General features: G+C 43.5%; 1 protein-coding gene across 12 annotated transcripts in view; it reads left to right on the top strand.

Annotated features, from left to right (window-relative positions):
• auts2a (activator of transcription and developmental regulator AUTS2 a) overlaps nucleotides 1-27,098 on the top strand; it is a 1,221,519-nt gene that overhangs the window by 556,378 nt on the left and 638,043 nt on the right. For all 12 annotated transcript variants that reach the window (XM_078224989.1, XM_078224996.1, XM_078224993.1 and 9 more), the window contains exon 4: nucleotides 13,459-13,560. In XM_078224989.1, coding sequence (XP_078081115.1) covers nucleotides 13,459-13,560 — 102 coding nt within the window. The remainder of the gene's footprint in view (nucleotides 1-13,458; nucleotides 13,561-27,098) is intronic.

Consider the following 27,098-nt stretch of genomic DNA (forward strand, 5'->3'; position numbering starts at 1 on the left):
ACGCTTGTTCCCCAAGCCTTCATTTTGTCATTGTGGTTTTTAACATAGCCCTAATTCTGATTCAGTTTTCCTACAGAGTGGGCTGGAAGGGCTGAATGGCCTACTCCAGTTCCTACTGTTCCTGTGCCCAACCTGCATGCAATAATTATTAAAATCACAATGTACTGTCCACGAGGTGACCTTCAAACCCGGCCACGAAGTGCACACTGTTTCTTAGCAGCTTCTCTCATCTCAACAATCAAGAGGGTTCAATATCTGATCATTTCCCCCAAACAAATCAGCCCATTTTTTTCCGCGGGAAGGTCAATCCCAATCGCACATCTCTGTACAAATTCTGAACATGAGTTTCATGCAGTGTGGAACTTGGGTACCGAACATTTCTTCCCATAAACAAATTCCACGGCAACTATCATTGCAAGCTGCCCTGTTTGCCTGTGGTTCTTGAGTGCTGTGCATTTTTCACATTGAGCTAATCGCCCATCAGCAGTCTGGTCTCATGCCATGTTAAGCATGAAATTCTGTGCGTACACTGTACAGGGCTGCAGAATATTGGAAAAATACACAATTTTTTTTCCTTGTACGGGTCAGTATTTGCCGAACACCCCAGGTTGCACAGTCCATTTAGCTGTCAAACCCAATTTTATTTTAACCAATTTTAAATGCAGTTATCTTTTTAGATTATTTTCCATACTCGTGGGGATTTAGCAGGTTATGGATTGTGCGGCGTGGCTCAGGAGTTGATTTGTGGTGCGAGATTTACTGCTGCACAATGCTCTTGATAAATTCAAATTACGACAGGATTATTGACAACGGGCAGATTGGTTATTCATTCTGCTACTTCATCTCTTCTGCTCCCTGCCACTCCACACCCTGTGTAAAGAATTGTGATGGGCCAGGACATGTAGCTGATGTTTGACTTGTTTATCACAGCCAGTTTTCCAGTATCTACTTTCAAGGAGCATGTTAAAATTGAAAAAGACGACACGTCTTTATTTTCTGTTCACTATGTATTTATTTCTCTTCCCCTCCCGAAAGGGGAATTCATGCGGTAACCTGACAAATAATCTGGAAGTAACATTCCTTCTGCCCCCCCCCCCCCCCCAACCACCGCCCCGAAGTAGCACTGACGATAACGCACTGCCTTTTCACAGATGAACACCAAGCAGACAATTTATGACAATGGCCCTCAGTAGCACACTGGGTTAAGTATAAAATCTTCACAGCCATTCTTGAGTGACACGAGGCCATAAAACTTGCTTGAATAAGGGACTTGTTAATTTACTTGTTAAATCAAATTAAAAATTTATAAACGCTTTTAGGTAAATTAGATCTCCTCGATGCAGCTCTCGAGGGAGTGTAGGATCCTAGGATGTAAGAATGCTGATGCTTAAACATTGATGCAGAACAATAAAATCCATTAAACTCTCCCAGGTTTATTACTGCAGAACTGTGCAGCTGTTGCCAGGCATTGCTAAGGGAAACCAAGAGCTGATGACACGGAATCTCAATGACTGAAAACTGCAGCATACCTTTCTGCCGCCATGGAACGACAGGGTTTTTAACAAAACTCTCAGATTCAGCAACCATTTTATCTCTGTCAGCCATCTTCCCAGCATTAAGTCAACTATCATTTTTCAATACGTTAATTAGCTTTTAGGCTGAAGAGCTATATTTTCTTTACTAATTTCATTGGAAAAGTACATGGGAAAACGAATGGATCTCTAGGACTGAATGCTATTCTATACCCATGCTAGTCTATTGATGAGAGAAGATGGACTTTGCATTTATAGAGCACCTTTTTTGGACCTTGGGTCACCCCAAAGTGCTTTTATAGCCAATGAAGCATTTTTGAGGTGTTAAGACCCAGGTCAGAAACTTGTGAAGTGAGCCTCGACCCTAAGTTTTTACATTTGATTTTGGCACGGGTGAGCATAAGGTGTGTCACTCCAGGTATGATTCCAATGACCCACTAGGAAGCTTTTATCAAACAAAGTTTATTTAAGAACATGGTTAGAATATAATAAAAGGAATTAGCATAGCTTTTACATGACACGGTATATCTCTCAACAGCTAGCTATCTCTGTTGTTCCAATTTAAAACTATGTCCCACAGACATATATCCTTTTTCAGATTTAGTTAGCACAAATACACGTATGCTTATGTGACACCAGATTTCCAGCTTCTTAAAATCTATGGACAGAAATCTAAACAACAGTTTTCAGAGAAGGATATTTCGCCAAAACAGGAAAACTTCAGAGAGGTAAACCCTGTCTCTGGCAGCTTCCAGTCTCCAGACTTCAGAGAGGGGAAAAGAGAGAGACTGCTCTCCCCTAACTCAAAAGCAGCATCTAAACAGCAACACTTTTAGACAGCAAAATCTCCAACTCCAGAAAGGGGGAAATGCACTGTTGTTTCTCTCAGTTTCAAGCAGTTTCTGAAAAACAAAATTAAAACTGGACTCCTCTGTGAAGCATAGCTGTCCCCAGTCATATGACATGCCCTGTCAATCAGCCCAATCAAGCTCTACTCTGCAATCCCAGGGGAACATTAAAACCACGGAACACTGCATTAGGTCAGATCAACACAAACATGATGTCAATTATACTTAATTATACTCAATCATACCAGCTCTGACAAAGGGTCATCTAGACTCGAATCATCGGCTCTACTCTCTCTCTCCACAGATACTGTCAGACCTGCTGAGACTGTCCAGCATTTTTCTGTTTTTGTTGTCAATTATATTGCTTCAGTAACAATAAAGGACACCGGCTACTGACAACATGGTGCTGACAAAATCCCAGGGACTGCTAAAACATCCTGCAGAGAAACATGATTAAAATACATTTCTTAAAGTCACAGTATTGTCACACACTGTTCTAATGAAGGAAATGCAACCACCAATTTGCTCACACACAGCAAGGTTGCACAAACAGAAAGAGATGATGACAAAATCATTTGGTTTATTTTTGGCCATTGTAAATCTCGCCGTGTTGGTTGAAATATTGAGCCAGGAACTGGAGTGAACTCTCCAGTTCTTCTTCAAAGTACCGCTGTGGGATCTTTGTATCCTCTGCTGCGAGGAAGCAGACCCTCGGTTTGCTGACTCAGCTGAAAAACCCAGGAGTGCAGCACTCCTTCAGTACTGCACTGGGAGTGACAACCTGCTGCATTTGCCCTGGACATTTTGACTTGGAGGCAATAACTTGACCAACTGAGCCAGAGGTTGACACTGTGGCACAAGGAGGCAAATATACTTTAGATTGTCGAGCAGGCATCTCAAAAGATCATCGGTTTGAATTTGAACTCCAGCAACAGGCATTCAAATTCACTTGCAACAATTGGGTATTTCAGAGGGCTCTCATCTGCTCCGCTGCTTAAAGTAGCTAATTGCTTCGTCTTTTAAGGGGTACTATGGAGATCAATTTATTTTCAAAGGACATCGATGAGTAGAACGTTGCCAAGAGGTAATGTTATCATGCTCTCCTGTAGTGGAATGTTGGCTACATCTGCAGCTTAATCTATGACAACCCCCGTGCCCCACACACACTTGCAATGTCATGAGTTTATGTTTAGAACGGTTTTAAGTTATTGGATTTCTCAAAGCTGTTGGCTAGCTTTTTGTTAGACTTCCAAGTCAGCGTGTGTGCATCCTGCTTTCTTTTTTGCCAGAGAGTGGCCTGGGTAATGGTTGTGAAAATAAGGCATTCTGCAAACATCCTGACTCCCAGATGGAGGAGGAAGTGTGGCTGCTGGGGGGCAGCAGAGAATGCTCAAATATTCTTTGTTGGCAAACTGTGCTTTGCTCCTGCCACCGATTACCACAGCCCCTTCGGACTTAACATGAATACCCTAGTTAGGTTACAGAATAATAAATTCAGTATGAAAATCCCATTACAAAGCCCACCAAATCCAAAGCATTCTTGTCGGTCATCTCCACCTGGGGCAGTGCACTCATAGCGAGTCAGCTGTTTAAAACTGTGTTCTTGATCAAATACTGTCGTAATTCCAAGAGCCCATAAAATCTTAACTGCATTGATCGGTTGATCAGCACATAGTTCTCCTTGAGGTCCTCACTGACTGTGGAGTCACGAGGAGGGGAGACCAAGCTTTGGTGAGCTGAAACCAAGTCACAACATTCGCCAAAAGTTTAAAGTTTTAAGCTTTATTTATTAGTGTCGCAAGTAGGCTTACATTAACACTGCAATGAAGTTACTGTGAAAATCCCCTAGTCGCCAGACTCCGGCGCCTGTTCAGATATACTGAGATGGAGAATTCAGTATGGCCAATGCACCTAATCAGCACGTCTTTCGGACTGTGGGAGGAAACCGGAGCACCCGGAGGAAACCCACGCAGACACAGGGAGAACACGCAGACTCCACACAGACAGTAACCCAAGGCCGGGAATCAAACCTGGGTCCCTGGTGCTGTGAGGCAGCAGTGCTAACCATTGTGCCACTGTGTCTCCGTCCTCGTTTGCAGCAGGGATTCTCTGGTGCCACTGAAAGTCATGATGTGGAGATGCCGGCGTTGGACTGGGATAAACACAGTAAGAAATCTAACAACACCAAGTTAAAGTCCAACAGGTTTATTTGGTAGCAAAAGCCAAATTTGCTACCAAATAAACCTGTTGGACTTTAACCTGGTGTTGTTAGACCACTGAAAGTGAACAGAGCTTTGGCTGGAACTCCTAATACTCCGTTAACGGACAAGGGATTGGAGAATCCCAGCCATCAAGGTTCACATTTTTTTGGCCCTTGGAGCATTCTCAATTTTCATTGCTTTACTGTCATCTTAGTAAGACCTGAGCCCAGGAATTAAGCTTCTTGAATCTTTCAACCTCTTCCTCTCCCACGTAATTATTGGCACTCGTATTAAAATTCTGCTCTTTGGCCAAGCTTTTGGGCATATCCCCCAATTACACCGATTTGAAGGGGAATCATACAAGAGGGAAATAGGCCATTCAGTCCAACTTGCGTGTGCTTGCTTTCTGAAAGAACTATTCAATTAGTCTCCCGCAAGAATAAAATCAGAGCCCTGCATATTAAGAGCGTGTTACTGACCTGATCTCTCCTCATTTACGTTTGATTGCAGGAACAATCTGAAGTGCACAAAAATCTGATTTTGCAGCAGTAAATTTAGCAATTTGTGAAAGTGGATATGAGCACTCAGGTGGATATTTATTTCCATGGGACAAGTCTCCTCCAAAATTTTATTTTACCTTCTATGTTGCTTTTTTCTAGACTTTTGGAGTTGTTATATTGTCCTTTCGAAAAATAAAATTAGAGATGTTAATTTGCATGGATATTACTTGCAAGTTGCATTTAACTCTTGATTTTCACAGCAGAAGGTGATAGACATAATGCAGCAGACCTGTGTGTAAGCAGCTGCCACATCTATGTGAAGCAACAATGTGGTCCTGGATCTCTCACATGGGCTAAAGCAAGTCCATCCATTATAGGCAGGGGATCAATTAGTGGGTAAATGAGTCTTAGCTTGCTGATGAATGTTGCTTTTAATTGTGTTGTAGCATAACACAGATTGAAACATTTGACGAGAGTCCTTGTTGGTGGAACCATTGTTTGGTTGCAAATTAGTTCTTTGATGGTGCTCTTGCAAAATGCCTCGGGATATTTTACAATGTTAAAGGTGCCCATAGAATCCCTACAGTGCAGAATGAGGTCATTTGGCCCAACGAGTCTGCAACGACCACACTCCCACCTAGGCCCTACTCCCGTAACCCCACATATTTACCCAGCTCATCCCCTGACACTAGGGGTCAATTTAGCATGGACAATCAACCTAACATGCACATCTTTGGATTGTGGGAGAGCACCCAGAGGAAAACCACTCAGACACGGGGAGAATGTGCAAACTCCACACAAACAGTGACCCAAGCCGGAATTTAACCCGGGTTCCTAGCGCTATGAGACAGCAGAGCTAACCACTGTGCTCCATGAATGCAAGTTGTTGCATTGTAAATGGAAGTGCCACAGAAGTATCCTTTCACAAAGGAGTCACAGCCTGGCAATCCCAAACGGCCCAACTGCAGAATTCTTGTGGCACACACGTATGTTACAAAACTACGCATCAGCTTTCACTTGTTAGCCTTTGTTGCTTGGCAACTGCAAAGGATGGGCCTGTACTGCGGTCACTTCAGATACAAGTAGAAATAGTGTTTAGTGATGTACTCCAGTACATTTGAGAGTTGAAAGTTTTGCTCAGTAAGGGTGCCACTGTTCCCTCTTGAGCGATTTTTGAGGTTTTCGACTGCACCTTGCCATCTGTATCTTACTTCTCATTGCCTCAGAAGAGTTAATGGAGTTTTTTTTAAGTGTTAACAGGTTTGCGCTCATTTTTCTTTCAACAGCTAACCATTAAACATCAAAGGAAGAGAAATTAGGCTTTAAAAAAACATCAGTAACGTGGCTGTGGTCTTGTTCACATTATTCCAGGGATACATGCTGATTGCTTATTAAAAACAGTTGTAAATTGTGCATGATAAACTAAAACGAGACAGAGTGGAAAAAATTCTTCCTTAAATAACAGTGTTATAAAAACAGAACACTTACTGCGTGGAAATCAATGACAGATGTAGTTGCTGGCAATTTTGATGGTACAAGTTAAATGAAAAAGACGCTGTACAAGTTAATTCCTAGCCATGTTTCGAAGAGTGAGTAGCTTGGCCTGTTGGTTGTTGTCAAATGGCTGCATTTTGTGAACGGAAAGTTGTGTTCTGGGATAAAGAAAGTAAGCATTCAGGTTAAAGGTGGGGAGTAGAATATACAGTGCCGGAAATTTGCACATTTTCATTGGACAATCTTGCTGTTGAAAGGAATTTCAACACTGTACATTAAACTGCAATTGACAGAATTGTTTGGGATTTTTAATTTTTGTTACTTCAGGTACCCACGGTCAAAGATGTGGAGCTAAAATACTCAGAGTGACAAGTGTCTGAGCATTTAAAGTTGAAAGGAAATTTTGCTTAATTATATTAGAAGGTGTTTATATATTTTGTATCTCTGCAGGTAGAATTCAGTTTTTTGTGCACTGGGCCATTCCACTTTTCATTGCAAAGGTTAATATTAAAGAATACTGCTTCCCATGTAATTCTTCTAGTATTTTTAACACCACTCTGATCCTGTCTTTTTTGTTGGGTATATGAATGGGACTCTTTTGCGACCAAATTCTTTGCTTATTGATTGGCAGAAATAAGCGGCAGCGTGACATTCGGAAGCAACAATGTGTCGTTCACAGCCTCCTGTGCAAGCCCAAAGGGACAACTCCCTGTCTCTGCGTTCCATGCCACAGAATGCTGAGACACAGGCCTCTGTCCATAAGCTGCTCGTTTGACAAGGCTGTACAAGGAAGATTTGAGAGAGTCAAACATGTCACTTCAAAAGAAGGAGGGAATATCAAGGCACAGCTCGCATTTGAGCCCATCCTGATGCACCTTTTATACCACATTGTTAGAAATTAGCAAAAGTCCACAGATAGGTTTTGTGCTTTCCCTCAATTAGAGAATGGTGTGTGATGCAGGAAATTTGAGTGTTAATATATTTAACCTCAGCCCATAGATTTCTGATGTGCATTGAAATGATTTGTCTCAACAGAAAGGTTAAACAGAAGAGAAGTAAAAAAAATCTGATATCTATGAAATTTATGATTCATGGTCTATTTTTTTTTGCAGGCGTAGTTTGCAGCTTTCAGGTCACTACTTCTGTGGAGATTTTCTTTGTTATCTGAAGGATAACTCCCTTATCTGGGGTGGCACAGTGGTTAGCACTGCTACCTCACAGCGCCAGGGATCCGGGTTCAATTTCCACCCTTGGGTCACTGCCTGTGTGGAGTCTGCACGTTCTCCCCGTGTCCGCATGGGTTTCCTCCAGGTGCTCTGGTTTCCTCCCACAGTCCGAAAGACGTACTGGTTAGATGCAACTGGTTAAATTCTCCCTCAGTGTACACCAACAGATGCTGGAGTGTGGTGATTAGGGGATTTTCACAGTAACTTAATTGCAGTGTTAATTTAAGCCCACTTGTGACACTAATAAATAAACTTAATAAGTTTAAAACTGAAGCAAAATCATAAAAATATTCTTCATACTTGTGCTTATGACTCATTACAACTAGTGAACATATAAAATGTTCTCTCTCATCTTGTGGTAAATCAGTTTTATTGCATCTTTGTTTTTTTCCCCGGATAAACATGATTCCAACTGGTGAATACTTAGCATGTTTATATTACATTGCCTCAAAGTGCCATTTTTACTTGTGTGTTAACATATTGTTTTAAATTTGTTAACGCCTTGCATAAAAATAATGCACCAAGGAATATATCATGAGTGCACTAAGCAGTCATTATGTAAAGTTTGCTGATCAGAACTTATGCCTTTCTGTTCATGCAATTTTTAAAAGGTTTTTAATTTATTTATTGTCACAAATAGGCTTACATTAACACTGCAATGAAGTTACTGTGAAAATACCCTAATCGCCACACTCTGGCACCTGTTCGGGTACACTGAGGGAGAATTTAGCATGGCCAATGCACCTAACCAGCAAGTCTTTTGGACCGTGGGAGGTAACCAGAGTACCCAGAGGAATTATAGAATCCCTACAGTGCAGAAGGAGGCCATTCGGCCCATCAGGTCTGCACTGACAACAAGCCCACCCAGATCCTATTCCCGTAACCCCACATATTTACTCTGCTGATCCCCCTGACACTAGAGTCAATTTAGTATGGCAGTGTTTAGCACTGCTACACAAATATCAAACATGCCTGCTGCTCTATCACCTGCCCACACTTTGGCAAATCAGACCACAAGGCCGTGCTCCTGCTCCCAGCTTACAAGCGGGAGAAACCATCAAAGAAAGTCACGCAATGTTGGTCTGAGGAATCAGATAATCTCCTACAGGACTGCTTGGTGTCAGTGGACTGGTCAGTATTTAAAAACTCTCCGACCAGCCTGAACGAGTACGCCACTACAGTAACTGACTTCATTAGTAAGTGTGTGGAAGACTGTGTGCCAAAGAAGCAAATCCATGTGTTCCCCAACCGAAAACCATGGATGAACAGGGATATCCACTGCTTGTGAAGTCTAGGTCTGAGGCGTTCAAGTCGGGTGACCCTGACCTATACAAGAAAACCAGATACGATCTAAGGAGATCCATCAAAGATGCCAAAAAACAGTATCGGACAAAACTAGAATCCCAGGTTAGCCACACCGACCCCCGTCGACTGTGGCAAGGTCTGCAAGACATAACAGACTACAAGATGAAGGCATGTAAAAGCGCCGGCTCCAACACACCCCTCCCTGATGAGCTCAATGCGTTCCATGCCCATTTTGAGCAAGAGGTCAGCAAGAGCATGCCCTCCACCCTGGAAGCCCTGGATGGACCTGTATCTGGGGCCACCATTGCAGATGTCAGAGCAGCTTTCTCGAAGGTCAATCCCCGGAAAGCGACTGACCCGGATGGGGTATCCGGACGTGCACTCAGATCCTGCGCGGATCAGCTGACGGAGGTATTCACAGACATCTTCAACCTCTCTCTACAACAATCTGAGGTCCCTATCTGCTTTAAGAAGATGACCCATCATCCCAGTACCTAAGAAAAACCAAGCAGCGAGACTTAATGACTATCGGCTGGTGGCTCTGACATCCATCATTGTGAAGTGCTTCAAAAAGTTAGTCATAGTACGAATCAATTCCAGCCTCCCGGACCACCTGGATCCACTACAGTTTGCATACCGCTGCAATAGGTCCACAGCAGACATCATCTCCCTGGCCCTGCACTCAACCCTGGAATACTTAGATAACAAAGACGCCTATGTCAGACTCCTATTTATTGACTACAGCTCAGCCTTCAACACCATTATTCCCACGAAACTCATCTCCAAACTCCGTGGCCTGGGCCTCAGCTCCTCCCTCTGCGACTGGATCCTGAACTTCCTAACTCACAGACCGCAATCAGTAAGGATAGGCAACAACATCTCCTCCACGATCATCCTCAACACCGGTGCCCCACAACGCTGTGTTCTCAGCCCCCTACTAAACTCCTTATACACCTATGACTGTGTGGCCAAATTTCCCTCCAATTCGATTTTCAAGTTTGCTGACGACACCACCGTAGTGGGTCAGATCTCAAACAATGATGAGACAGAGTACAGGAATGAGATAGAGAATCTGGTGAACTGGTGTGGCGGCAATAATCTCTCCCTCAATGTCAACAAAAGAAGGAGATTGTCATCGACTTCAGGAAACATAAAGGAGAACATGCCCCTGTTTACTTCAATGGGGACGAAGTAGAAAAAGTCGAGAGCCTCATGTTTTTAGGTGCCCAGATCACCAAAAACCTGTCCTGCACCCCCCCCCCCCCCCCATGCTGTCACTACAGTTAAGAAAGCCCACCAACGCCTCTACTTTCTCAGAAGACTAAGGAAATTTGGCATGTCAGCTACGACTCTCACCAACTTTTACAGATGCACCATAGAAAGCATTCTTTCTGGTTGTATCACAGCTTGGTATGGGCTCCTGCACTGCCCAAGATGCAAGAAAGTACAAAAGGTCATGAATGTAGCCCAATCCATCACGCAAACCAGCCACCCACCCATTGACTCTGTCTACACTTTCTGCTGTCTCGGCAAAGCCAGCATAATTAAAAACTCCATGCACCCCGGACATTCTCTCTTCTACTACCTTCCATCGGGAAAAAGATTCAAAAGTCTGAGGTCACGTACCAACCGACTCAAGAACAGCTTCTTCCCTGCTGCTGTCAGACTTTCGGATGGACCTACCCTGCATGAAGTTGATCTTTCTTTACACCCTAGCCATGACTGTAACACTACATTCTGCACTCTCTCCTTTCCTTCTCTTTGAACGGTATGCTTTGTCTGTATAGCATGCAAGAAACAATACTTTTCACTGTATACTAATACATGTGACAATAAATCAAATCAAAAATCAACCTAACCCGCACATCTTTGGAGTGTGGGAGAAAACCGGAGGAAACCAACACAGACACGGGGAGAACATGCAGACTCCACACAGACAGTGACCCAAGGCTGGAATTGAACCCGGGTCCCTGGCGCTGTGAGGGCAGCGGTGCTAACCACTGTACCACCATGCCACCCTATATTTAGCGATCTTAAAAATGAAAACCTCCGCACACAAGATTCCTGGGTGCATCTTTCCAGACAGAAATTGCTGAACAAGTACTGTCAAACACTTGGGTCACTTTGTTTCTCCTATCATTCCTGTTGATGCATCTGAGGGCCATTTTAAGACTGCTGGTTTCCCATTACATCATTTATTTTCTTCGTCCTAGAATTATAGGTTTGTGAATCCAAAGAACAATGTTGAACAAGAGAGCTGCCAAGTTCAATCTCGGTACCTTTAATGAAACGTTTGCAAATTTCACGAGCGAGAGGTATCACTTACCTCCAATTGGAACATGTAGAAGAGAATAGTTGGAAATAGAGCCTTAATAGTGTTGGCACTGACACATTGGGTGGAATCATCCCACCTGAGACTAAGGGATTATCCGATCTTATCCGTTCCCGCCCCGCTGCAAGTGAGAACGGAGAATTTGGCGTTCCAGCCAAAACTCCATTCACTTTTAGTGGCACCAGAGAGTCCCAACCATGAACAAGGATAGAGATTTTCAGTGCAAGTCATAGGTGGGAAGTGTTTCCCTCTGTGGAAGCTGAGGGAAAACCACACTGTATCTTCTGTCTCCGGCTGCATTAATTATGCATCCAGGGGTTTTGTGGGGTCTTCTGTGGTGGGACGGGCTTGCTGGCACTCCTCTTGCCATCATATCTGGGTGCCATGTTGAAAAGGTGCCCAACATCACTGACCCACTATTGAAGAAAGAAGATGGATTTCCTGAGGGAAGAAGATGGAGCTCCAGGAACACGCTGAGGCTGGAAGATGGACCTTCTCAATGATACTGCAGTTGGAAGATCCACCTGATGAATGCTCCTCCCAGCCACTGCTGAGGTGGTCCAGGGTTGCTGGCAGCCTCTATCCCCAACTCTGGAGGCAACCCCAGGCCTTTTTGTAATAATTCCTGATGTCTTGCATGCCGCGTTGGTCCAGACATGTTCTGAATCATTGTATTTTTCCCACTGGTGTCACGGAGAATCGGACATGGGGAAAGATTCCGATCGGCCCTTGGGATGCAAATTGGTTTCATGCTGGTCTCCAGCAGGATTCCTGAGCTGCCATAGTGGGCAGCATTGGAAGCTGTCGTTGTCACTTCGCACTGGCGGGAAACCGATTTTTGGGCCTCCCACTGAAATCCCCCGCCTGCCATTGATCCTGCCAGCGGGTGGGGCATGGGCGAATTCCGCCCATTGACTTTGCAGGAGATTAAATTCTGCCTAGTGGGGCGATATGGCAACATGACAAGCTTAGTCAGCATCGATATCAAATAACTTGATTTTATTGTGAATGTGATGTATTAGACTTGGCATCATTGACAAAAATCTTTGTTCGGATCACTCTGTGCTCTCCACACCCATGGTCTTTCCTGGCTTGTGCATTTCTGAAACCTTTTATTTGTCCCCCCATCACTAAAGCAGCTGTAGCTAATACAATTAGTGGAAGCAAACCATTTGCTGCTCCCCTCAACCTCGTTGAGAGCATGCCTTCCTCTTATCCATCCAGTGTGTTGTGTCTCCTTCAGCTATTTTTGTCCGGCATGTATCGCACAACGGGCTGAATAGTGGCTTCCAGTGGCATGTCATTCTCCTCACATTTCCGACTGAGGCGACAAAGCGATTTGCTGCCTTTGACCCAGTTGCAGTCCTCTAAGGAAAAGCATCCATTCAAAGTGCTAATGGCTACAAAAAAGGCTGTTTTCATTTTAATTATGCGTTTTACTCCAGGGTGTTTTTTTTCCTCCTGTTTGCTGTAAATGATGGATGGTGTTGGTAAATGGCAATTTTTTTCCTCTCTGTCCTCATTTTTATTGTCCCATAAAGTACAACTTGTACAAGCCGGCTGCCATGTGAAATAGCCTGTCATGGTAAACAATTCCTCAAACTGTTCTGTGACGCGCCCACTTCACAAATCGGTGGCTTTTCTGGCTTGGTTCCTTCTGTTGGCTTACTGGGCCGAAGCGGTTAAGGGTGCTTTTCTTTTCCCTGAAGTGAATCTGAGGGGGGTTGGCAGAGATGACTGGTTGAAAAATGCACCAAAGCTAGCTCGGCAGGCTAATAAATCCTGCCTTGGCTCTGATGAGAACTTTGCAAAGCATTATGCACGCACTGTTCTCCAGACTGTTAGACTCAGATACTTGGGTCATATCGCTTTTCCATTTACATTTTTTTTTCATATGATTTTTGCCTGGAAAATGACTTTTACTGCTTTGCGCGAGTTTGCTGCTGGAGTCTGATAAGGCCGTCCCTACCTCCATCTTTGTAGCTTTCATCTTTTTTTTCTCTCTCTCTTTGCTTTGTAGCTCAAGCCTTCTCAACACAGCTGCAGGGACAGCGACAGTGAAAGTATCAGCAGTGATTCTAAAGCTTCCAACCGAAGCTGCTCACATGAAAGACTGAGTGATGTAAGTATAAGACATCTGGCTAATGATCTTCACCACTGCTGCGCCGCCCTCCATCTCCCCCCCCCCTCCACCCTCACCCCCCCCCCCCCCCCCCCCCCCCCCCCATCTCCCCAAACCCTCTTTAAATGTACACTGTTATCAGCGAGCACTAGGCACCACGCAGACATATGCACATACCTTTATGGGAAATGTTGGGTGTTTAAATGGTTTGTGTTTGATGTGCTAATTATTCAAAAGTGCAATCAAATTCATGTCGTAATTAAAATTGTCAGTTGGCAGACAAGCTAAGAACTGAAAAAACATGGCATAACAAATGAAGTGAAATGATTCTGTGTGTAGCTATATGATGCTTCATCAGGCGTGAAATTAAATAAGTAATTTGATGTTAACGTCGGAAATTGAATTGATGCCTGCTGTCCCTGTTCTGATGATCCTGCATTTAAAGTAGCCTTGCCTTTGAACAGAGGCAACCCCTCCCCGATGTACAATGTATCTGATAGACTATATGTTCATATTAAGTAAGTTAAAAGCAATCAATTCACTGAATGAGCACTGGTCCACAATGCGGCCGAGTTCTCTCGAGGCCGCACTTACTTTGAGTTTCTAGCTGTGTGAATGTCCCTCAAACTCAATTGGATGTCTGTTCATACCTTTGCTCTGTGGTCTATTCCATTTAACATTTAACCCTTTGGCATTATCCTGCCACCTGCCAAAACGACACTGCCTATCCTAAATACATTTTTGCCCAGTGACATCGAAACAGATTCATTAACCCAGTTGTCACCATTACTGTTACCATCGGGAGGTCTCATTGACAACTGCTCCCATGTCATTACCGCGGTGTTGTGCAGAGAACCAAGTTCTTTGCTCTTCAGTTATTGATTCGTGGAATGTGGGTATTGCTAGCAAGGCTAGCATTTATTGCCCATCTCTATCTGTTCTGTGAGGAGGTCGTGATAAACTACCTCCTTGACTCGCTGCAGTTTGTGTGGTGAAGATTTCCGAGCTGTTTTGCTGGCTTGCTAAGCCATTTTGGAGGGCAATTAAGAACAGAGGCAATCACACTGGAGTCTGGAGCTACATTTAGGCCAGACCAGGTAAGGATGGCAGCTTTTCTTCTCTTACAACATCAGTGAAGACAAAAGGACGTATTACAGCAGTAGAGAGAATCAATCTCTCTGCTTAACATAAACATAACCTGTGAAGATTTGATTACCTAAAAAAGCCTTGCATGCCAACCATTATCTTACAACTGTGTCTTTGTCTATATATGCCGGGTTTGTGAAACCTATCTCTCCACTCACCTAATGAAGGAGCAGCGCTCTGAAAGCTCGTGATTCCAAATAAACCTGTTGGACTTTAATGTGGTGTTATGAGACTTCTTACTGTGCCTACCCCAGGCCAACGCCAGCAGCTCCACATCATAATATATTTTCAAGATTATTGATAATCATTTATTGGCAGAGTTCAATGTAGATCCATTATGAGAGAAAAAAAATGAATAAAGCATCATGTTTTAGAGAAAAGATCTGGAGCTATACAAATACTATTTTGCACTGTGTATCATTAAAAAACATGGACAGGCATTATAAACCTCAATTCGGGGAGCAAAACTTTCTTTAACTGGACACATGCAGTAAATGGACCATGAGATTCATTTTGTTGTATGTATGCTGAGGTACGTTTTTGAAACTGGTAGTTCAGCCGTGTCTCAGTAGCAGCACATTCGCCTCTAAGTCAGCAGGTTGCAGGTTCAAGTCCCACTCGCCAGACCTGAACACAAAATTGAGGCTGACTGCCAGTGTTCTGCACTATCAGAGGTGCCAGATATTGGAAGTGACATTAAACCACAGCCCCAACTCATGTTCCCAAGTAGACATGGTGGTATTTCAAGAAAAGCAAGGGGGAGCTATTCAATATTTATTACTCGTCCAACACATAAAAACATTGCTGTTTGTGGGCTTGCTGTGCACAAAATGGCTGCCATGTTGCCGACATAACATTGACGATACTTCAAATGTGTTTCCTTGGTGTGAAACACTTGGTGACCTTCTGAGGTTGTGGAAGGTGCTGTATAAATGGAAATTTTTAAATGCTTTGGCTGAACACTGCATGGCCAAATAAGTATTGTCTTTTGTTATTTTAAATACATTATGTAAAATATGGTTTTGATTGCTAGTTTTTGATCCACTTGCCTTTTACAGTTACCTGGCAGTGATAAGAAGTAGAACATTTTCAAAATTTTATATTCAGCATATTAGATTTAGTATTATTTAGATCCAGAGTAAAGGTTCCTACTCTTTTGCTTTACAACTTGTTTCAATTGCTGTATCAAATGTGACTGACAAAAGTTTGTTACTTTTTTTTATTCATTCGTGGGACATGGTTGTCGCTGGCTGGCCAGCATTTGTTGCCCATCCCTAGTTGCCCGAGGGCAGTTGATAGTCAACCACATTACTGTGGCTCTGGAGACACATGTAGGCCAGACCAGGTAAGGATGGCAGATTTCCTTCCTTAAAGGACATTAGTGAACCAGACGGGTTTTTCCGTCAATCAGCAATGATTTCATGGTCATCAGTCGATTCTTAATTCCAGATATGTTTAATTGAATTCAAATTTCACCATCTGCCATGGTGGGATTCGAACCCGGGTCCCCAGAACATTAGCTGAGTTTCTGGATTAATGGTCTTGCAATAATACCACTAGTCCATTACCTCCTGGTGGGAATCCTATTGAGGATTCAAAAAGATTGGGGGGGCGTGGGGGGAAACAAATCTCCTTCCCCACCTGTCTGGTCTGAATTTGAACCAGACTCCCAAAACTTGTACTACTACTGGCGATTGTGTATTTTTGAACAAACATCATCTTCACTGCTCTGTTAGTAGTTTCCTGCAAGGTGGTAGCGACTACATATAACAACCATAGTAGGTATTTTCATGTTGAATGCCTTCAGTTGGTTGTGTGGTGTTGGGGGCATGGTGAGGAGGAATGGGAAGTTTCTGATTTCTCATGCAAGTGCATCTAATGCTTGACCAACTATTGGAAAAAAGATATTCTTAGTTCAGCAATGAGCCTGTCTGATCTCGAGCCAAATTTACAAGGAATATTCTCCGATCATTCCCCTTGCCACACCCCACATAAATATTCATTCCTGGACAGCCGTGGGACTCAAGGGGCATAACTTTCTTTTCAACACGATGAAGGGACCAATGATCTGGATTTTCATCATCTTCAAGGTGGGTAATGGGAGTCGAGAAAAAACCCGGCTTCACACACTGGCCTCGGGTGAAAGTGCCCATTGAGACAGGATCTTCATCACCGGTGGGTGGGTGTGGGCTGCAGTTGGGCCAAGCTGACCTGGGAAAGAGAATGGAGGTAGCCACAGGGGATGACAGGTTTTGAGGAAGATTGTTTAAAAGGCCTGTCTTGGTGCTTGGGGTCTTTGTTCCAGTTATCATGAAAAGAGGAAGACCCTCTAGTCCTCACCCCTCATACCCCCTTATCCCCCCTCCTTTCCCTTCCAAGTCCCTTATGCCAAGCTATACTCCTCCACACACCCTCCATAGCTCTTCATGCACCCTATGACAAGATGTGGCATTTCTATGCCCATTGACCCAGTATGCACTGAACAGAGCCAATTAATCATATGGTGACAATAGGATGTATTTTTTTAAGAAATCAATTATACGTAACTTACTGCAAAGTTAAACAAGTACATTTACTGTAAGGCAATAAAAGGGCCAATCGCTATACCATTTGAAGTATCAAGAGCAGAAACTGCAAGCAATTGGAACCTCTTAACTTTGTGTAAATGAACATTGTGCAATTGACAGCAGAGATCCAAGAGCTAGAGTCAATCAAGGGATGTTTTCTCCAAAGCGCAGTTGTTTTAGTACTTGAATGGATGTCTGGTCTGTCGGTCCAGAATACATAATGGGACTTGGCTGAGAGCCCATAAATCCATCAGCCTGTTGAAACACCCAAGTCGAGACAAGCCCGCCATTTTTAAAATGCTACAATTTTCTTTTCCCTCATTCTCCTTGCAGGATTTGACCATTGGGGGGGGGGGGGGGGGGGGAAGGAAAAGGGTCTGGAAGCAAGCGTGGTCCAATATCGAGGAGAATGTCACCCATTAATCTTTTTCCTTTTCTATATAAGAACATATGTAAGCATTCTTCCAGTCGAGCACTTAGTTGCTGCAGCATCACCCAGATTCGCCAGCCTATTTCACACTCATTTGTATCCCAACCTGAGACCTGATGCTCCTTAGGCACAACTGCTGTGCAAACTTTATGGGCCAATTATGAAGATAGCTGTGCACCATAGAACAATTAAGGTGCTAAATAGGCTTCAGTATAATAATACGGGGTACCAGTATCACCCAAAGTCATATTATTTTTATTTATTTATTCTTTCACAGGACAAGAGTGTTGCCGGCTGGGCCTGTATTTATTGCCCATTCCTAATTACTCAAGAAGGTGATTAACACCAATGTATTCCTTTAAATAAGACCATTATTAAAGAGTGGCCATTCATTTCTATGGAGTCCATTTTTACAATTGAGATTTTCTACCAGTACCATTAATTTGTGCTAACAGTTAAAAGGCAGTTTCTACAAGCAAAACAAATTTCGAAAAACCTGTATTCTTAAAAGCTACTGATTTAGATACAATAGTGACTTTTAAGAGGCATCTGGACAAATACAAGAATAGGATGGGAATAGAGGGATATGGTCCCTGGAAGGGCAGCATGGTCAGTGCAGGCTTGGAGGGCTGAAGGTCCTGTTCCTGTGCTGTAATTTTCTTTGCACTTTGTTCCATCAGCCCACTTTTCTTCTCCTTCACCAGCCCTCTTTCCATTGCCTATCCTTCTCCTTCACCACTGTCCCATCTTTGCCCTTCCCCTTTCACTCTGCCCCCATTTGTTCTCCACTATCTCTTTTGCCGTCCCCAACTTGTGCCCTTCCCCTCTCCACCTTTTGCTGCCCAGCTCTCCCCCCGCCCCCCCCCAAGCCCCAACACACTTTGGCCTCTGGTTTTTGATCCTCTCTCCCTATCCACTCCATCCAGACCCCTCATCATTTTAAATACCCCTGTTTAATCACCTCTCATTCCTCTGATAGAGAAAAAGAAGAGGAAATCAGGCTGTCCAAATAAGCAGTTCTCCATAGTGGGGATTAAGTTAAGGGTACAAAAGCCTAATACTGTGGATTTTGGATATCTGAAATGAAAGCAGAAAATTTGGGAAATACTCAGCAGGTCAGCCAGTATCTCTGGAGGGAGAATGGTACAATATTTCCGGTCAATGAGCTTCTGTCAGAATAAACCGGTTATGGCAGTTGACAGACATTAAGGGCAGGATTTTCCAGCTTCGCTCACCCCCCAACCGCCTGAGATCAACAGACCTTTCCATGGCCCGCCCCTTGCCCGCTCCGATTCCCATGGCGGGCAGGACGGTAGAATTTGCCCCTGAGTGTCTCTGGTCTTAAGTGAGCAGGAGGTTAACGTGGGAAGATAAACAAAGTACGAAGTCTCACAACACCAGGTTAAAGTCCAACAGGTTTATTTGGTAGCACAAGCCACTAGCTTTCGGAGCGCTGCCCCTTCCATCAGGTGAGTGGGATTTCAGTTCACAAACATGGCATATAAAGACACAAACTCAATTTACAAAATAATGGTTGGAATGCGAGTCTTTACAGGTAATCAAGTCTTAAAGCCTTTAAGACTAGTGGCTTGTGCTACCAAATAAACCTGTTGGACTTTAACCTGGTGTTGTGAGACTTCTTACTGTGTTTACCCCAGTCCAACGCCGGCATCTCCACACCAAAATAAACAAACCCAGAGCAGACCCCAGTCATCCTCCTTCCCCATCCCTGGCACCTTCTCTGCATCTCAAGGTTTCTTTTGGCCACTTGCTCACACAGATTTAGTAGTTGAATGCTCAAGATTTTTCCTTTACTTGTTCTCTCTTGCTTGTTGTCAGTTATCTTCTGCAGCCAGAGTAGAAATGAATATCTCCAATTGTCGAGACAGCATGCAGTGATATCTGTATCAACGTACGGTCCCCAGTGAATGTGTTGGCTTGCAAATTCAGCGATGTTTGATGGGCAGATTCTTTGAGGTTGAAAGCAGACATGCCAGCTGCGGGCAGTTCACACTGCCAGTCAGTGCTGTCTCAGTTCTATTGATGTGTCAGCATATGCCACTCGAAGTCAGTGTACCTCTACAGCTTACTGCACTTGAAGCCACATGTTAAAATCACTGCACAATGTCCTAAACTTTTCTTGATTCAATTAGCAAAGCATTTGCATTTGCACGAACACCGCAAGAATCCCCAGAATTTAGTGTCTTTGTGAGCCATGTAAACCTTTGTGCATCTGCATGGAGGTCAGAGTAGCACGTGGGTCCCTCCTGATTGGATCTAGCTTTTGCCAGCAGACTGGGTAAGAGGATTAAGAAACTTAATCTTTTGAACTTGTGAGGCCTGTACCTTATTACGAGAATAAGGAGTATATTAGTTGAGCATGCATTGCATGCATTTATTTAGAATGAGCTGGATAAGTCATTCCAGGATAAATCATTCCTAATCACAGTTCTCGCCAAAGTGCCAGAAAATCCACCAAAATGTAATTTTTATTAATCTGTTCTTAAGAGGCTTATTATGTTGGTGAGGTCATATTCACTACTTATCACAAGGTACTCTGAGGGCATTAAGAGTCTCCTATGTACGTGTGAAACTAGAATCACAATAGTCAGATTAGTAGGATTCCTTCCCCAGAAGATATTAGTGAGCTAGTATTGACGATCTGACATTTTTCATGGTCACTTTTTCTGCTGTTAACTCACAGATTACCTGGCTTTCTGATTTTGATTTCATAACTTGGCATGGTGGAATTTGAACTCGTGACCTCTGGACTGCTGGTCTGTGGAGTTTGCACATTCTCCCCGTGTCTGCATGGGTTTCTTCTGGGTGCTCCGGTTTCCTCCCACAGTCCAAGGTTAGATGCATTGGCCATGCTAACTTCTCCCTCCGTGTATCCGAACAGGTACCGAGTGTGGCGATTAGGGGATTTTTACAGTAACTTCATTGCAGTGTTAATGTAAACCTACTTGTGACTAATAAATAAACTTTAATTCTTTCCTGACCGACCCCTCAAATTTGACCCTCTTCCAAAACTCCATTGCCCGTATCCAAGCTTGCATCAAGTCTGGTCCAGCCATCATGCTTATACTCCCTGGCCTAGATGGAGCCCAGTCCAGCAATGTCTCAATTTTAAAACTGTCATCTCTCAATAGCCTCTCACATCCCTGACCTTGTATTTTTCTACAGAAGGTCTCCACACTCCACCAATTACCACCTCTTGCGCATCTCCAATTTTAATCATTGGCAGACAACCATCTTTCAGTTGCCTCGATCTTAAATTCTGGAATTCCCTAAACCTCTCCATCTCCCTCTCTCCTACTTTAAAACACTCTTTAAAACTTAATAATGGAAAAAGATGAGGAGATGGAGTTAAGGTCATGACTAACCATGACCTAACTGAATTGTTGAACTTGCCTGAGGCACTGAATGTCATTCTCCTATTCCCGTTGTTGCTGTGGTGAATGTAGGCAACTTTTGTCATCAGAAGTACGTGAGGCTCAGAAGCTCAGTTCAAGGGTAAGTAAGATGCTGAGCTTGGGTCTGCAGATAATTGCACACAGCAGGATTTAGATGGGGAAGACGAGAGGGCTAAGGCTAGGTCCTTGGGGATGTACAGCGGTAATAGTATGGAGGTGGGTAAGAGAAAATTGTTGCTGGAACGACTAAAACTATGATCGAATGAGTGCAGATACGTGAGAGCAATGTTACAAAGTTGGACAATAGAGGAGAGTTATTGAAGGTGGATGGCATGGTTAATTATGTGAAAAGATATAAAGAGGACAAGGAACAAAGGGTAAGGTATTAAAGTCATAGGGTGCAGTCTTACCAGCCACTGCAGCGAGGATGGAGAATTTGGTGCCCAGCCAAATCTCCAGGGGAGCAGAAAAACCCTCCAGTGAATGGCTGTAAGATTCCGGTCATAAAGTCACAGAGAATTTTGTTTGCAATTGCTGATTCGGGCTGTTCTGGTTCTGTGGAATTGAAAACGGATTAGAAAGATTCAGGTGGAAAGTTTTAGAAGGGATGAGCTTGGATTTGGCAGCAGCAGTTCATTCAGCAGCCGTTTAGAAGGGCAGAGGATTTGTGAGGGGAGGGAGGATGTAGATGGAAAGATGATGGCAGTGGTTTTGACAGGAAGAAAAGCCTGGTCACACCATCAGCTGTGCTGAGAGGCATGAAGGGTTGGTTGTTCAGTAGTTTATTGAGAATGGGCTGGAAGGACAAGAGATATCAACTGGGTGAGATGTGCTTGGAGAGTACATGGGATCAAGAAGAAACTAGAAAAAGAAAGGGGTTCAAGGTAATGGTGAGGTCAAGTAGCCTTCACTTAGCAAGGAAGAGCAGAAAGCAACAAAAGCAACTAACTGGATTCTCTCTCTCTCGCTCTCAGTGGCTAAGAAATGATGTGCTTCTTGTTACGTGAGGATTCAGGGCCAGGGAAAAGGGTTTAAGTTGATGGTTGTTGATAGAGATAAGAAATTGCGGGGGATGGGCTGGGGGTGGTTAGCTTTACCTCTCTTAGGTTATTGTGTGACTTTGGTAGAGGGGATTGTTGCTCAGTGGGGCTTCATGCTGTGCAACCACATCTGATGATGGATGGTTGAGCCAGGCTTGCAATAGATATACGCTCAAGTCTGTGCCCACTGGACCTGAGGGATTGAAGATGGAAGTGGTGGTGACTACATTGCCTGACACAATATGGCTTAAATAATGAGTAAAATGTGGCTAACACAAAAAGCTTAATCATAATCTGGAAACATTGCTAATGTACGCTTAAATACAGAAAGCTAATGGAAATCTCATGCTTTTTCCGAGGTGAGGACAAATAAATGTTCAGGAAGTTTGCTAACACAGTGAACCCCATAACACGATATGTGTCCCAGTGACCAGGATAATAAATGATAATGATTGTGACCTTTCCCTCACCTCATTTTATTTTATTTACCTCTTGTTTGGAGACAGCTACTGAATAAAAATGACCCTTTTCTCTTGGTTTGGCTCCTGATGCTTCACATGGAATTCTGCAGGTGTTGTAGACAAGTTCTCAGCTTGTCCTATCTGACAACACTTGTTTCGTAGAATAGAATCACTGCAGTTCAGAAAGAGGCCATTCAGCCCATCGAGTCTGCACCGACGACAATCCTACCCAGGCCCTATCCCCATAAGCCACATATTTACCTGCTAGTCCCCCTGACACTATGGGGCAATTTAGCATGGCCAATCAACCTAACCCGCACATCTTTGGAGTGTGGGAGGAAACTGGAGGAAACCCACACAGATATGGGGAGAATGTGCAAACTTCACACAGACTGTTATCCGAGGCTGGAATCGAACCCGGATCTCTGGCACTGTGAAGCAGCAGTGCTAACCACTGTGCCACCATGCCACCCTAGCAGACCAAGTTCTCATCTTGTCCAAACTGACAACATTTGTTTGGCTCAACTAACATTGGCACTGTTGTTTTCCCTTGACCAATCTTATAAAGAACCATCAAAGTGGAATATGTTGTATTTGTTGATTGGGCACTCATTTGTTATATTTGTCAGGGCAGGCTCGATGGGCCGAATGGCCTCCTCCTGCACTGTAGGGATTCTATGATTCTATGGTATTTGATGTTTGAACAACAGGATTTGTTTGTTAGTGTGTTGGGTATTAATGAGAGCTATGGCGGTTGCTGCAACATTCATCATTTATCGTGCACTTCAGATAGCAAGCGGGCCTCAACCGTGACCATTTCAAGCACAAGAAAAAGTAAAATAGGCTGTCCTTATTAAACATTGGTGAGCAATTAAACCATTTAAATGAAGAAATTATTTCGCCACAGTGAAAACATGGATTTTAATCTTTTAAAGAATGCAATTGATACAAAACAGATTTTTCAGATTTTGCATAGCAATGCAGTAAGATGCATTTTAAATCTTATGCAGTTAAAATCTGCCGTTCCTACTGTGTATTTTTATTAAACCACACTATTGCACAGAGTGTAGGCTGATGCAGCCCGCTGACAATCACATATTTTCTTAAACAATTATCGACAATGTTGTTGTACCAGAAATGAAATGGTGCACACCATTAAAAATGGACTTCTTGGTGGTGTGGCTTTCACTATCATATCTGCGTGCATGTAACCCCATGTTGTCATGATTTTATCAAGAGTTAGCTTTAGAAAATACTTTTATTACCTCAAACGACTACTGTAAAATTATAAAGATGCAAGAAGGACTTTTTTTTTAAATGTCTGGAAATTCAAGTTTAATTCCAGTCTAGACTGATTGATTGGAAATTTCCCCCTGGTGGCTGCTGGGAACCTACATATGAAAAGAATTTGGGAATTTATGGAGCAATGACATTAATTTGGCAACAATTTGACCATCCTGCTCACAGAGACCACAGGATGACTCATGTGGCAAATGTTTAAAATTCCAAGGTGGCGCAGTCGGGGGTGGTCTCCTGACATTAGAGCCATTTAGTTCCTCTTCCCGTAGGGAAGTGTGCCAAGAGTCATAGCTGTATACAGCACAGAAAAAGGCCCTTCAGCCCATTTCGTCTGCGTCGGTCAAAGACAAACGACCTAACTATTCTAATGCCATTTTCTAGCACTTGGCCATAGCCTTGTATGCCTTGGCACCGCAATACTTCTTAAATGTCATGAGAGGGGATGAAAGACAGTACCACCAACAGAGCAGCACAGCCTCAGTAGTGCACTGGGGTACCAACCTTGGTTTTTGTGCTCAAGACCTAGGCTGGGGCTTGAACCCAGAACCTTCTAACTTAGAGATGAGACTGCTACAAATAGCCACAGCTAACCCAAAGTTTAGGCAGCATGTTTAAGGAAGGAGCATTGGGTGTGTCATGGGTCTTGGGGTAAATAGGGACTAAGGGGTGAATAATCTTGAGTTGGAGGATCAAGATGGTGAAACCATTGCTGGATGGAGGTCCTCCTTTTTCATCGGCCCTTTACATCCATTTATAATCACAAAATCAGGATCCTTCATGGGAGGAAGAGTGGACAAGCCACTTGTCATCTTGGTCTGAGTCATGTGGATTCACCTGGGTTGGGTCCCATCATAGCTGCCACTGAACAAAGACAAACCGCCTAACTGTTCGAATGCTATTTCTAGCACTTGGCTCATAGCCTTGTATGCCTTGGCATCGCAATACTTCTTAAATGTTATGAGAGGGGATGAAAGACAGCACCTCCAACAGAGCACCACAGCCTCAGTACTGCACTGGTGTTAGCCTTGGTTTTTGTGTTCAAGTCCGAGTGATGTCAGTGGCACTTGTGGATAGATAACTAGTGCAATTCAAGCATCTCTGAGAAATTCTTTGACGAATAATTCTGAGAAATTGCTGTCCAACATATGAGACAAGATTTAGCGTGGTTTTGGTATACTTGAAAACTCCATTGAAATACCAATAGTGAAGGGTTCAGTGCACACTCTGAAACCCAGTGGCCTCTGCTCATGCAGATGGATGGGTACCATCAGAATTCGAGTCCCAAAAGAGGCACGTATACTGAAGCAGCGACATCCTCTTCTTTGAAGTAGTGCCATGGAATGTCTTATACAAAATAATTTTGCAATAATCCATGCATGCTACATGCACTAGCTTGAAGCGGGGAGGGGGGTGATTTCATTTCCCAGTATGTCTGAATATCTCATCGCCTAATCTTTTCCTTCAGGTTTTAACTTTCATGCTGTAAATTATCTGTAATCATAACTTGTCAGAGTGACGGCGACTGAAAGTTGTAAATCTGGACAATAAAATTGGAATTTGCATTAGAGTTTGGAGTCAATAATTCATTCTTGGGTATTTGTGTTAAAGAGTGACATTTTCAGGCTTGGTTGTTTATAATAAAGGGAGAGGCAAAATTCCATTGGGATTGAATAAATGCGCCTTCAAGAAAGTTAATCAAGAAATTGGCCAATGGTACAATAACAGAGTGGTTACGTTACTGGGCTAGCAGTCCAGAGGCCTAATGAATGATCCCGAGACTAGAGTTTAAATCCTGCCCTGGTAGCTGGGAATTTAAATTCAACTTGTTTAATAAATGTGGAATCAAAAATGTATTAACACCAAGCAATGGTGACCGTGAGACTACCAGAATGTAAAAACCCATCTGATTCATTCAAGTCCTTTTGGAGCAGGAACCGTCCTGTCCTGGTCTCGCATGTGTGTGTGACTCCAGACTAACAGCAATGTGGTTGACTCTTAACTGCACTCAGAAATGGTCCAAAAGGTCAATCAGAGATGCAGGGATGGCAATAAATGTTGGCCTTGCCAGTGTATTAATAAAAATAATTTGCATGCTGTGAATGAATAACAAAACAAGGACTGTGAAGGATGCCGGAAAGACAAGGAGGAAAGTTGCCCGTCTGAGTGCCCACCTGAAACCAATACACTGAGGAGCGAATGGTGAATTAATGTTGGGGCAATGTGTCCGACGTTACTGTTTGGAGTGTTCCAAATTTGAGCTAGTTCTAAAAACACACGGCGACGGAAACTGGTAAAAGCTGGAGTGAAGCAGGAGTTAGCGGCATATAGAGACAGACCTATTCTTCCTCTAATATATGCCTTCCAAACCCATGATAGTGGCGTTGCAGTGGGTTTAATGTACCTGTGATCCTCTGTTACAGTTTTAAAGTGCATTGAGTTCTACCCTAACTGGAGCATGACTTGGACTCAGGTGAAGTAGCCAGTTACATGGAGAAATTTCACTTCTTCCACCTTGTTACGTCTCTCTACAGGTGCATAAAACAGACCTGAATACTGAGTTGTCAAGTCGCATCAACACAGTGTACTTCCCACTGACTGAAAATGTGCAGTCTCTTTAAAAGCTAATTATTGAATAACTCAAGATTGCTGTTTACATGGTGTCACAGATGGATTTACCAAATTGGATGTTTTATTGCTGTTTTGAAAAAAAAAGAAGCAACACTCTTTGAGTTGATTTTGATTACATTATTTTACTCTGTGAATTAGTTGAAATAGCTGACTAGATTGAACAGGTCTTGTACCCTATTACTGATCTTTTGCTATTTGGAAAGTATCCATGGTTGGCCCAAAAAGCCGAGCAACCTCAAGCTTTCTCTACTCAGTTATCCTTGCAGCCATCTTGGAGCCAGTTACACTCATTGGTTGGCTACACTTAATGCCCCTCCGCAGGCTTATTGTCTCGTGTTGAACTGGATGGGCTTAGTTTAATACCAGCAGCCAATGACAGGCCAGAAAGTTGAGAGCAACCCCACCCTGGCTGTTTCCGGGAGCTTTTAAGTGACTCAGTGCCCATCAGGCAATTTAACGACCTGTTGTCGGGGCTCCGGCTCGGGGCCCCCACCACGTGGGGCGACAAATCCAGTTGACCCTTTAAGGGGTGGGATCCTGGCTCCAAGGCT

Source organism: Mustelus asterias, chromosome 12 (assembly GCF_964213995.1).
Source record: "Mustelus asterias chromosome 12, sMusAst1.hap1.1, whole genome shotgun sequence".
Taxonomy (NCBI): Eukaryota; Metazoa; Chordata; class Chondrichthyes; order Carcharhiniformes; family Triakidae; genus Mustelus; species Mustelus asterias.